The 13,939-nt window shown below is 37.9% G+C and overlaps 1 protein-coding gene across 19 annotated transcripts in view; it reads right to left on the bottom strand.

The window, feature by feature from the left end:
* Supt20h (suppressor of Ty 20 homolog (S. cerevisiae)) overlaps positions 1-13,939 on the bottom strand; it is a 37,520-nt gene that overhangs the window by 22,851 nt on the left and 730 nt on the right. For 5 of the 19 annotated variants that reach the window (XM_013515794.1, XM_013515808.1, XM_013515810.1 and 2 more), the window contains 8 exons: positions 12,312-13,268; positions 9,656-9,691; positions 8,814-8,872; positions 7,967-8,033; positions 6,465-6,594; positions 5,357-5,460; positions 1,607-1,723; positions 1,439-1,492 (listed from right to left, as the gene is read on the bottom strand). In XM_013515794.1, the coding sequence (XP_013371248.1) occupies positions 1,439-1,492; positions 1,607-1,723; positions 5,357-5,460; positions 6,465-6,594; positions 7,967-8,033; positions 8,814-8,872; positions 9,656-9,691; positions 12,312-12,314 (570 nt within the window). In that variant the 5' untranslated portion in view covers positions 12,315-13,268. Of the gene's footprint in view, positions 1-1,438; positions 1,493-1,606; positions 1,724-5,356; positions 5,461-6,464; positions 6,595-7,966; positions 8,034-8,813; positions 8,873-9,655; positions 9,692-12,311; positions 13,269-13,939 lie in introns of those variants that run through there. The other 14 variants (XM_013515811.1, XM_013515803.1, XM_013515809.1 and 11 more) reach the window with 9 other exon arrangements.

Raw genomic sequence — 13,939 nt, 5'->3', positions numbered from 1 at the left:
AGTATGTGCCACTGTACCCAGCTGCAAGCACCTCTTGAATTCTGTACTGACTGCTTCTTCCTTCATCTTTTTTCCTCTTCTCATGGAACCGATTTTGCTGGACTTGAATAAGTCATTTAATTGGATCTGGCTGGTTGCTTCCTCGTCAAGTCACTTAAAGTCTTCTTTTATTCCCTACAAACCGCTAGCTAGATCTAGAGGCTTGATTTAGCCTAGGCTCTGCTTTCCTCACTGGTACTACAATGTCCTACTCTCTCTTTTGCGTCACACCAGGAGGCCTCATTTTCAGATTAGCAGGGTTAGTGATTTCTGAATTATAATGTTAGCAGATTTCTGAATTATAATGTTTCCCATGAACCTCTTGTCTGTTTTCAAAAGGAAGAAGGACTGCTGTCTAGATTTATGAAGACTTCTAAACTGACAATTTTTTTTTAAAGTTTAACATTGCTTTTGTACCTATTAGCTGGAATTTTTCTAAAGAATTTTTTCTCAATTGCTATTTGGCTGCCCAAAATACACTTTATACAGGAATAGAAGGATAAATATTCTATTTTCTCCTTTATCATATTTCAGAGTAAGACAGTGATGCTGTAACACCCTCTGACCACTACCAATGAGCCTTTTCCCCCAACATTCTTCATCGTTTTTTGTTGTTTTGAGACAGGGTCTCACTATGTAGTTCAGGCTGGCCTTGAACTCACTATGTAGTCCAGGCTGGCCTTGAACTTGTAGTGATCCTCCTGGTTCAGTCTCCGTGTGCCACCACACCCGGCTCTTAATACTTTTCAACCTTCTCACAGATGAAAAAATAGCAGTCCAAATTAGAACATGACAACTTGACAGTTGTGGATGAATAAATTTACTTTATAGACATGTTTCACAGAGTGGATAATTTGCACTGGTATTTTCTTTGATTTAGTACTTGTTCCCTCTCTATGGTAGCAAAGGAAGAAGGAAAGGCTCTTGTTTTTGACAATCTCATACACCGTGGGGCCTGAACTAAAGGGTCAACTGGCTAGTCTCAAGGGTAAGCGAGGTCGCTTGACGGTAAGGCAACCTGTATAAGTGCCGCCGCCCCCATAAGAAAGACAGGATAGACCTACTTTAGCATCCTAGATGACGGAAAATCAATTATCTACTTGTAGGCATGGTAAAAACAAAGTATTTTTTTTTTGTTTGAAAGGGGATATGAACTGTTTCATAAGTATGTTGAGTTAGCCTAATTTTGACATGGTCATAGCAGCTGGGCTTGAATGGTTACAGTTCCTTGAGGGATTACTGCATGTATAAAGACTCTTAACTTCCAAAATGCATAAAGGAATCCTAGCTTTTCACACAAAGTGTCAACACATGAATAAAATCATGAGTAGAAAACAGCTTTTGCTTAATGTCTCATACTATATTTTGCATGTTTCGGATTAAAAGCAAAACTACTAACCTGGGTCCATTTATGGTTATCACTTGTTATTGAATGAACATCACAGATTAAAGTCTGGAAGAAATAAAAAATTAAAAACGCATGAATGTGTAATTCACAAAAACACATAAAGTCTTTCAATAAATAAAAACTCCAAATAAACAAAAATTGCCAACTGAACACTCCTACCTGCATGGTTGGACGTAAGAGAATGTGCCTACTTTGGTAACCCGGCGATTTCATATTACTGGACTGCCTGTAGTCCCGTATTTCCGCTATGACACATCCACAGTGGAAAATATTAACCTGTTTTGAGTAAAAACATGCAAGCAAATGTCACCTTTCAAAAGCCTCATTTATTTATTTATTTATTTTTAACACTCTGACATAGTATTTTGGCCACTCACCTAAGTTTCAACAGATTTCCTCGGTGGATATACCACTAGATCATCCTTTTAAAAGGAGTTACTTTATGTTCACCATTATGAATGAAGCCATTTAAAATTGTTTAACAGTTTCTAGTTATAGATGACTTTGGCACCTACAAAGACAACGGACTGGCTTTTGGCAATTATGTACCTGTGAAGTCACAGCTCCTTGGGATCACGGCTTTCCTGAAGCTCAGTGGCTCACTGTTACATGTTGCTACCTTTGGCACCGCTGAAATGCCAATTGATCCTGCCAGTTTCAAGCTCTAGGTAAGATTTCTATACTTGCTGTACTAAAACTTGAAGAAATAAAATCCTAACCCTTATTAACAAGGAAAGAAAAGCTAACTATAAATACAAACTAAAAATACTGCTTTCTGTACACAAATAAAAGCACCATCATCATTCAAGTTTTGTTAATTAGGACTTGCTATGATCATACAGTGTGATGTTCCTCATCCATTCCAAGCTGTCAGCATGTGACCTCTATGCTATCTATCAGTCATGTTTATGTTCACTCTTTTTACCAAACAGCTGCTTTCTGTGTGAGTATGGCGCACTCAGCCACTGCACCCTTGGAGCTCCATCCCCTTACCTTCTTGTCTCCCTTTCCTCATCTCTGATCATCTTTCTTCTACCTTCATGTCATCTCTTTCTCCTTCCCCAGATCCCTCATATGAGGGGAAACGTGTAATACTTGATTTACTGTCTGGCTTATTTCACTGAGCATGACATTCCATTCGTGCTACATTTTCTTTATCCATTGATAATGGATAATGATGCTTAGAGGTATCTAGGCTGTTTATAGCTTTGTGCCACCAAACCTGGCTTGTAGCTTAGCTACTGTGAACTGACCTGCAGTAAACCTAATTGTACAGATACCTCTAGAGCAGTGATGGTAAACCTTTTACAGCTTTCAATTGATACAAACAGTCTGCCATGGCATATATGCCTCAGGTTTGCCACTGCTGCCCTAGAATATACCGCCTTTAATTAGGGAATACAACGAGTGGCATAGATAGATCAAAGGTATCTCTATCTTTAGTTCTTTAAGGGATCTCCATATTGATAGCCAGTGACTATACTAGTTTACCTTCCCACCAAGAATGCAGAGGGGTTCCTTTTCCCAAATCCTCACTACCACTTTTGTTTTCTGTATTCCTGATAGCCATTCTGACTTAGATGAGACAGTATCTCAGTGCAGTCTTGATGTGCATTTCCTTAATGAGTGAACGTGTTGAAAACTTGAAAGGACAGCAGAGGACTGCTGGTGGACTGACGGTGGAATGCAAGAGCAGGGTTACCCATCACATTAAAGAAACTGCTGATGAAATTAGTTGCAAAGGGCTGGGCACAGTGCTGCATGCCTGTAATCTCAGCCCGCAGGAGGCTGAGGCAGGAGGAGTGCCATGAGTTCAAGCCCAGCCTGGACTACACAGTAAGTTCAAGGCCAATCTGAACTACATGGTGACACCCTGTCTCTAAATAAGTCAGTCAGTCAGTCAGTAAGGGAGATAAAACAAAAATTCTATTTTTACAGTGTTAAGTTTAAGAAATCTATTACTATACACATCCAAGTAAAGAAGCAGGGTTAGAGCTTAGTGGAATGGTCATGGTAAGAGGCACAAGCAAAAGAGTAACTTTTTTAAATCAATGAAATTAAATGAGACCACTCAGGGACAATTTACTAAAACAGAGGGCCCAGGACAGAACTCTGAAAGATGTACATTTCTGGAAAGAACAGAGATGACAACACAGAAAACTAAAGGAATAAACAAGGAAGAGGAAAACCAGGAATGTGATGTCTTGGAAGCCAAAGAAGGATATTTCAAGGAAAAAGTCCGTATTTGCCTTAAACTTTGCTCAGAGTCACCTTAGATGGGAACAGACAAGTGACCAGTGGACTCCCAACCATGGAGTCACTTGCAACTTTGACAACAGCAGCTTCCACACAATGGTGAGGCTGCGAGGCTGCCTGGGCTGCATGGGCTGGTGGAAGAAAGACTGAAGGAGGCGATGATTATAGACAATTTAAGTAGATTTGCTGTCAAGAGGGTCAGAACTGTAAAGCAGCAGTTGGAGAAGGAATAGGGTCAAAAGAGAATTTTTTCGAGAGTACAGTATGTTTACATTCTGTATCTAGTAGAAATGAAAATAAATAGGAAGGGGTGTCTTGGTTACTTTTCTCTCACCGAGACAAAATACCCAACGCCCAAAATGAAGGAAGGAAAGGTTTATTTAGCTTACAGTTTGTGGAGGTTTCAGTCCATACTTGGCTGGCTCCGAGGCAGAAGATAGCAAAGCAACAAGAGCAAAGGGGGGGAATGGCAGCCGAATAGCAAAGCAGCCAGAGCAAAAGGAGGAATGGCGGCCAGCAGCTTCTTTCCCTCCATTGTAAACAGGCTACCCCCACCTCAGAGGAAGGTAGCTCTCACATAATCTCCATGCCCTGCTCTTCCACAGGCTCAGGATGTATACAAAGTAAGCACCCTGGCTTCCTGCTGAGTCACTTAGCCAAATCGCCAGACTCCCCAAGTTGACACAATGTATCAACCATAACAAGGGGGCAGATTATAGTTTTAAGACCTAGAGAAGACCTGAAAACAAAAGAGGAAGATGACAGGGAAAACACTCATTCATTTTAACAGGAAATGAAGGAGAAATTGGGGCAAAAGAGTCAGGATGCTAGTCAGCTAGTAACAGGAGGAATGGGGGTGTCCATCTGATGACTTTTTTTCTCAAGAAAGTACCCAATGTGGCTGGGGTTAATTCAAAGAAGAAAGAGACTGCCTGCTACAAGTGGCTATAAGAAAAAGTACAGGCCTAAAGGCTGTTTTCTGACTACTATTTTTTAAAAAAAGCTTCATGATCGAAGTAATTTCTTGATCATAACGACAAGGAGATTTCAAATGATGATCTAACTGTTAGAACAATTTTAGAAAAACTGACTAAATCTGTGTATTTCAGTATGGCAAGAAGGCTAAATATCCTATAATAAACCAATTTCTATTGTCTCATTTCATGCTCGAAACATGGTTGGGAATACATATTAGAAGTGTAACATACATATATAAATATATATGCATATACCACGAACATAACAAATATAAGGATATTTTAAATATTTATTTATTTGTTTTTTGAATCAAGAGTCTCATTATGTAGTTCGGGCTTGTCCTGAACTCACTCTGTAGTTCTGGCTGGCCTTCAAAGCGATCCTCCTGCCTTAGCTTCCCAAATACTGGGATTACAGGTGTGTACCACCAAGCCTGGCTAAAAATTTATTTTTAAAAGCAAGCTGGTCTTGAATGTTTAGGCTCCAGAGAGTGTCCTCCCTCAGGCTTCTGAGTAGCTGGGACTAGAGGCATGAGCCACTGTGCCTACCATAACATTTCTAAAGAAAAAATTTGGGTCGGGGACACAGCTCAGTGGTACAAGCGCCTGCCTGGCAAGTACAAGGTCCTGAGTTTGATTCACAGTACCAAAAAAAGCTTAAAGAAAAATTTTATACCTGAGATTTTTCTAGGAGATCAACCAAAATAGGAGGTAATTCTTCCGCATCTAAGTACTCAAGCAATTCTCCTTCTTCATAAGGCAGTCGAATGGTCTCAGAATCTTAATGTTAAAACATAAAATGAAGTTTAGGAAAATTAGGCCCACAAAAAAGCTTAGGTGCAGAAGTTATATGACATTAAAAAAAGAGGAAGAATAGGGCCAACATCCTTTTCAAAGCTTTACAAATGAATGATATGTTTACTAAAAGATCAGTTAACTGTGTAACATTTTAGACTGGAGAGGGAAAGCAACTGGAAAACAGAGTAATAATTTGGCAGTTCATCCACAAACTGGTCACTTTTAAAACAAAATTCTCTTGGTGCTACATTTTACAATTAAGTAGTATTTAACACAAATAAAAATTCTTATCTGAATGAACTCCTTATAGAACTTATACTTATCATTATGCAAATTTCTAGATACCTCTTTAGTGAAATCTAGGAATATTTATATTTTAAAACTGTTCATTCACATTAATAGAATTTTTTTTTTTTTTTTTTTAAGAGACAGGGTCTCACTGCATAGTCCAGGTTGGTCTTGAGCTCACTATGTAGTCCAGGCTGGTCTCAAATTTAAGAGTGATCCTCCTGCCTCAGCCTCCCGAGTGCTGGGATTACAGGCCTGCACCACCACGCCCAGCTCCTAATAGAAATACTTTAATACCTGAACATTACTTAAAAGCATTGAATCTGCTTATTTTTAAAGATTTCAGATTCCTTTTCACAATGCAGCACAATTTAAAATATATTACACTACCTTAAAACACAAATAGCAACAGATCAAAAGGAAATTCTTACAACTTTTTAAAAACATGTTTTATGTAAGCTGACTTCAAAGACAAAACAATCAGAATACTTTTCAAATGTATGCTCAGGAAGAACAATCACATACAATACTTTCTAATGTTCTAGCGAAACAGTAAGAGAAAACCCTGTTTTTATCACTAAATTGGCACTGATCTGAAGGACAAACCATTAAGTAGGGTAAGAAAGCAATTTTCAAAAGCAGCACGTTCTGTCACTGGCAGACATATTTTGTGGCCTCTGTGCTTTGGAGGTTCTTACCTGATCCATTCTTCCCCCTGAGCATCAGAGAATATCCCTCATTTCCTGGGTACAGATTGACCACTAAACATGACAAAGTCTCTTGCATAACAAGCTTCTCTAACAAGTTCACATTTCTTCTTAATTTCTGCTTTAAAAAGAAGAAGAGCTTATGAAAATAATCCAGTATAACCTTGGAAAATAATGCTGTAACTTAACAAAATCAAATGTGAATCAATCTTTTGGTGGTTCTTCTATGTTATGATCATGAATAGATGGGGAAGATTCATAATCCTCTAGCCACTCTAGATGATAAAGCAATGTATCTACTACATTTTATGAAAATTAATTCATGTCAAGAAAACTTAGTAATCTACAAAATAAAATTACTTAAATGTAAAATCTCTACTTCTAATATGTAAGTAAAAAATAAAGGTAACTAAAAAGTCATTCAAAATAAATATATAAAATACTTTATGTCTATGTCCAAATGAAGATTTTAGGCATTCTCTTAACTTGGATGGCAAAAACTACACATTTGTTCAATATTTTACCACTAAAGTTAGATCGAAACAAGTCCAATAGTTTCTCTAACTGGTAGAAAGCAAGTTGTTTATGTAACTTCCTTTTTTAGACAAGTCTTGGTAAGTTGTCCAGTTGGGGCTCCAACTTATGCGCCAGTCCCAGAGGGGTGGGACTATAAGAGTGCTTAGGTGGGCATGCTGGCACAAGCCTATAATCTCAGCACTCAGGAGGCTGAGGCAGGAGGATCGCTGTAGTTAAGGCCAGCTTGGACTACATAGTGAGTTCAAAGCTAGCCTCAACTATATAGTGAGACCCTGTCTCAAAAAAAAAAAAACAAAAAACAAACAAGAAGGGGCACTTGGCTTTGTATTTGTCTATAAAGATTTTAAAGGTTATATACTACTAGAATTCTGCTATTTTTGCCTCAATGACACAAGGTATTCACTTTCACATTAAAAATGGACAAAAGATGCTCAGAAAACCCAAAAAGGCCCTTTTAATCTAGGGGTTCAAAAGATATCAAGTAGTCAATTTCTATTATATTTCTACTATAGACATCTTTATGCTAAATAAAATTAATTAAGTTTAATTGTCCATGGGTTTATGACCAAATTCACCTTAAATTACTACATGGGAATTTCCTATAGCCTGTAATAGCACTGACATTCCAGTACAAAAGTACACTGACATTTCCAGTACACCCTAAGGAAATAGGTTACTTTTATACTCGGTTGACATATCACTTCTCAAAGGGAAGCAGCAACCAAAGGTACTGACGTGGCTTTGGGATACTGTGTTCCTTTACACACACTGCATCCTATTCCCACCTCAACAGGCGACTCTGGTGCCTGGGGTCAGCCTAACTGACTAGTGTCTGCTTGGAAAAGATGTTAGTGTACCTACAAAAATATGAATTAACTGTTTCAAATTTCACTCCTAAAATTTCCCTCTTTCATTACATTTCAAAAGCCACAATGTCATAAAGAATAGACACTTACCTTAACCTCAGGTTCTTTTTCACATTCCTCAATGTATAAGTCATAAAGTTTTTGAAATACAGATTTCCTAGAAGAAAATGAATAAAGACAAAGTATAAAACTTTAATATAATAATTAATGAAATAAACGCTGTTTTAATGATTTCTGTACTTTCCCAAAACTTGGAGATGAGGTGGGGATGCTGTCTAAAATCAATTTAGAAATTCCTAATATGCCCTGAATACCCCTATTGAAAATTATTGAGACCAGAAGTTTGTTTTAGATTTCTTCAGATTTTGTAATATATACATATATGTAATAGTTACCTTGAGGATAGGCCCCTAAGTGAGACATGAAAATGACTTGTTTCATTTACACTTATACAACTAGGCTAAAGGAAATTTTATACAATACTTTCAGCATGCCTGTATTTTGACTATGAACCACCACATCAGGCCAGATGGAAAATTTCCCACTGACACCATGTCAGAGCTTTAAAAGTTTCAGATTTTGGAGTAATTTGGATTTGCAGATTAGGGATGCTCAATCTGTATATGCCAAAAAAAAACTAAAGCATTTCTAGCCCAGTGCCTAGGAAAACAGTATTTACTGTTCAGTTAACATTTGTTCACTACCACATTTCAGCAAGTCTAAGGTATTATCAATGGCGTGGCATGTGGCACATGCCTGTAATCCCAACACTGGGAGGCTGAGGCAGGAAGATCTTTGTGAGTTTGAGACCAGCCTGGGCTACAAAGTGAGCTCAAGGCCAGCCTAAGCTGCACAGCAAGACCCTGTCTCAAAAAAGACAAACAACAACAACAACAACAACAACAACAAAACCATATTATCAATTAAGTACTCATACCTTCCACTTGACAGGTATTTCCTTTTAGGAGGTCTCTGCCGAGCACTTTCAATGACATACTAACAAAAGAAAGTTTATGAAAACAGCTTGCCTTTTGTTTCATACATAAACAACTAAATTAAATACTGTATATCTAAAACATGAGGCTAAAAAAGGCTATATAGTCACTAAAGTCTTTACTCATGTTAATTTATATCCTATAGGAAAAAAAAAACGACTTCTAGTTATATTATAAATGAGTAGCCGGGCGTAGTGGCACAGGCCTATAATCCCAGCACTCCGGGAGGCTGAGGCAGGAGGATCATTGTGAGTTCAACAGCCTGGGCTACAAAGTGAGTTTAGCACCAGCCTGAACTGCAGAGCAAGACTCTGTCTCAAAAAGACAAAATAAAAAATAAATAAATAAGTAAACACATGAGTAAAATTTAAACTGCACTCTTTAGGCAGTATTTCATTGCTATGAACCATAACTTCACAGGTCAGAAACATCCTTAATGTTTTATGGCTCTCAGTATGCTTGATGTATTAAAAATTGTCTACCTAATCAAGAGGGTTTTTTTAAAGCTACTTTACAAAACTTGTCAAAACAGAAAAACAATTTTAAAAATTCTATGCCCTTGTTCAAATACTTTTTATTTCAAAGCATAATAAAAATTTTTATTTCAAATAACAACGAACCAACTCTCACCTGGTATTTCTATATATTTACAGAAAAATTACTTCCAGTCTTGTTCTAAAATAATATTAATACACTCCCTTGAAGATAAAAATATCTCTTAAAATTGAGCTTTTGTCAATTATAGACAACACTAATTTCAGTATGTAATTTAGTCAGGCCTCACCTCTGCACGGTCCAAAGCTAGTTCTAAAGCTTGTTGCTGTAAAAAGTAAACAGGGTATTTGGTAATATTAGTCATTTTCATACAAAAAAAATTTAAGAAACATTTAACATTTCTAGCTAAGAGCTTCAACATTTCATTTTCTAGAAAAGAGTCAATGTGTTCTCCTTTATTTCTTTCTTCAACCCACTGTGTGATCAAGGAATATAACAAAAGAAAAGCATGGAAGTGTGGGGAACTTTACCGTGACAACAAGCAGGTAAGAACTACTGAAAGGTGTCCGCCAGCATTTGTGAGGCTGATACGGGGAGCTATAGATACGGTGGTTACCACTGTTCACCACTTTTAATTTGTTCAACATTCTAAAACTACTGTTTAAGAAAAGATACTGGCCGTAACTCATGTAATCAAAGTGAAGCAAAGACTGACTTGTCCTAATTTGCTAACAATCCTGAAAACTGAGAATAGGGTTGTGCTGGTATCTAATATCACCTCCAATTCCTAGTAAATTAATGCAAAAACTCGACTTAACATCTCTAGCTCAGTGCCTGATAGAAATGCAGTAAATGGGACCTATCACTGCCACATTTAAATGAATTCAAGATGCCACTAATTATAAGCATGCATCATTATTTTAGGTGACATTAAGGAAAAGAAGCTGCCAATTATAGTTCAAAGAAGTCACTGATTATAGACTCATTATCAATTCAGTAATATCAGAATATAAAAAATGCATCTTAGATTTGCTAAAATGCAGTATAATTACTACATGCAAGATCTGGAATCTACTGGTGGATCCCTACCCTCCATGCACTTCTTGGAGAAGCTCATTTTCAGGTAAGAGGGAAAAATAAGGTAAGCTATGTTTTCCTCATCTATGAAGCTTTCTCTTGTGAAGATACAAATAAAAACCACTACGTTCTAAAGTCAAACAAATATACCACTAGTGATTTCTCTTTCTAGTTTGTTTTGTTTGCCATGCACAGTTCAACAGTATTCTTCACTCACAATGACAGTTGTTTCAAATTTCCTTCAGAGGCACAGAAGTTCAGTTTTCATTTACACTATTTTTCAGATTCTAATAATAAGCTATGACATTTCTACAGGATATAAAAACTCCCAGCACTAATCAACACCCCACCAGGATGGAGGAAGAACAAATACTGCCACCTTTCGGACCTCATAGGAAATTTTAAAGAACTCTGCACACTAATCCTAATGATGGAAAACTCCTATGTTTATAAAAAATTGGCCTTTTTAAAGACTGCAATCAAAACTGTATTATCAAACATCTAAATGTAGTAAGAGATGAAAGCCTGAAATCTACCAACATCTAAAAAGGTCCAGTTAAAATAAACCTATCCATTTATTTTATTGAAAAAGCGTAAAAGAACAATGAAACTGCTTCCCAGTAGAGTCTTGAATATAATCCATTTCCCAGCAAGAAAATGTAACTGGATATATACTGTAAAAATATGCACGGTTCTTTTAAATTTTGCTCATGCTATAATAAACACAATCAAATACATACTCTAGGGCCACTTTATTTATTTATTTATTTATTTATTTATTTATTTATTTTTTGGTTTTGGTTTTTCTCCGGTACCGGGAACCGAACTCACGACCTTGCGCTTGCCAGGCAGGCGCTTTTGCCGCTGAGCTAAATCCCCAGCCCCCTCTAGGGCCACTTTAAACAGCCAGTCATCTCAAGTATTTCCTCTTCTGTAATCTAAACTTGAAAAGGGTTGGCGAGATACACTTGCATCCTTCATCCACTACTGCCTTCAAAATCTTGGGAGGGTTACCATTAAGTAAAACATGCAAAAGTCACATGAAGTCAGAATCCCACTGTGCCAGTTTCATGTTTCTCTAATAGGGCACAGGTATATAGGCAAATCACAAGAGGACAAATAAGATAAATATTTTCTGAGGTTTGTGATGCTGAAGAGGGGTTTATAAAAGAATTATTCTATATGATCGTGTTCACTGGTTTTCTGTCAAATATTCTTTCATAAAACATTAGAAAGTAGTTCTTCTCACTTTGGTCCTTAATATTTCAAAGGTGAAAGTTAAGGTCAGTGAATAAAAACACATCATCAGAAGGCTAGCATTAACACTGTTTAAAATGTTAGGTACAGCCCAGCATGGTGGTGCACTTGGAAGGCTGAGGCAGGAGGATCACCACGAATTTGAGGCCAGCATGGCCTGTACAGTGAGTTCAAGGCCAGCCTGAAATACATGGTGAGAGATTCTGCCTCAACCAAAGAGGAAAAAAAAAAAGTTATGTGCAGAAAGCAAATTACATTTATTCTCAAATTTTAAAAAAGTTTAAAGAGCAACTTACAACCTTCAACTCCTCCAAATTATTTATATTTATACCCATCATCCTTGCAACTGGGAATACGGCAAAGTAGTTACAAGTAAAATTTTAACACATGGAGTACTCTTGTGACTTGGATGTGGTAATCACATCACTGAACTAAGAGATGAGCTTTGGATTTTACAGACAAGGTTTTGCACACGACTGCTAAGTAGTTTCCTCTTTAGGATAACTTGTGCAGCTTACAACAGTATTTTTGTATCTATAATACACGTATTTTTACGGAGATGAAAAGAACATGCTAAAATATAAATCTGAACATATTGAACAGTAGCTTACCATTGTGACCTAAAATTGGGGGCCAAAAGGAAACTTATGTGCGCCGACGAAGTCGGATGAAAACTGTCTTTAATATCAATCTCATATACTGTAAAAATAAAAATAAAATCGCCACCATAAGGCTCTAAAGAAAAAAAAAACAAGAGTTTGTAATTAACGGAAAATTACCTGAGGCATGTATATTTCAAACACGTTAAAAGATACTTGGCAACAATAAAATTCATGTCCTACAGCCTACCTACTCATTGCTGAAAAGTAGTTTTAATTCAGCAAAGGGTTTCTCACTTTTTTCGCAACTATTTTAACACCCTAGGAGAGGAAAGAAAAAGTGGTTTTCAACTCTCATTCCTGCACCATTACTTTCCCTGTGGATTATTCTAACACCCTGCCCATTGGCCCTGACCACGCCCCCATTCACTTTACAAATCAGACTTCATCAGGGCTGCTGATCAAAATTCTGTAAAGATACTCTCCCAAATGCCCTAAACTGTATTTTCTAGGTGCAGCTTCAATCCTGGCAGCCTTTCTTAAGAAAACTACACACAACTCTGAAGACGTCCTTACCCTAAGGGGTTCCCATTCTACCTGCAACACCAATTAACACCGGAGAGTTTCAACAATGGGGTGCCCCTGCTCCCCGCCTCAAGGACTGTGAACAACTGGCCTGGAGGGGGCTCCAGGGATCAGCCTACTTGGCGCACTACAGGTGATTAGAGGCTGCGCCAGTGTTGAAGCCCACTCTCCTAACCTTTCTGCACACCACAGAGACGGTACAGGTTTGGTCTGACAGTAAGGATAAACAAAGCTCACATTTAGTCTAATTCTTCTCTGAAATCCTTGTAACCACAGCTGCATGTGTACATAACAGAGCTACAACTTCTACTGACAGAAAACGAAATTTCCCACGTGAAAACGTTTTGTTTTTTTGGCGAGCCCCAAACTTCACATTTTTGCCAGCTGAGGGTAAAAAAAAAAAAAAAAAAATCAGAAGGAATTTCAATAACAAAAATTAAACACCATGGGCTAATGCATCCCTGGCACTTTCTACTTTCCAGGAATAATCACTTTGCAAAAGGAATGACATCAACCCTACCTTCTAACTGTTTCTAGGTGTAAGCTTAATTTAGGTTAAGCTGGAAGCTTTTTGACAAATGTAAACATAAAGACACACTACTTACTGACAAGCACAATGTGATGGCTTTGAAGTTAAGGTGTCATGACATTGGAAAGGGCGGTTGTCACTTTAAATTATTTAAGTACTCTACTGCACACGAAACCTAATAAATAATTTTGTGTGTCTCTGTCAAAGCAAACACTGTACACAATTTCGCAGCACCCGTGACAGAAACGCCTTAACGATCACCGTCGTCCCGGCACGCAGCACCAGGGATCCAACACCCGACCTGAATTCACCCTTCTCCGCAATTTGACGCTTAGGTTCTACACTACCACCTTCAAGCCGGCGCCCAGTCCTAGACTGTCTTTTAAACAAGGCATGTGAAACAAACACCGAGTTTTACTCAGAGACTAACATAAAATTTTTCCACCGGACTCTAGCACAGCGATCCCCCGCGACAAGCTGTACGCAACCTCACGCGGGCGGAGCCCTGGCCGGCGCGCTGCACCCC

Source organism: Chinchilla lanigera, unplaced genomic scaffold (genome assembly GCF_000276665.1).
Source record: "Chinchilla lanigera isolate Chin_1 unplaced genomic scaffold, ChiLan1.0 scaffold00030, whole genome shotgun sequence".
Lineage (NCBI taxonomy): Eukaryota > Metazoa > Chordata > Mammalia > Rodentia > Chinchillidae > Chinchilla > Chinchilla lanigera.
Note: the sequence above shows the minus strand (reverse complement) of the source record. Positions and strands in the feature narration are given on the sequence as shown.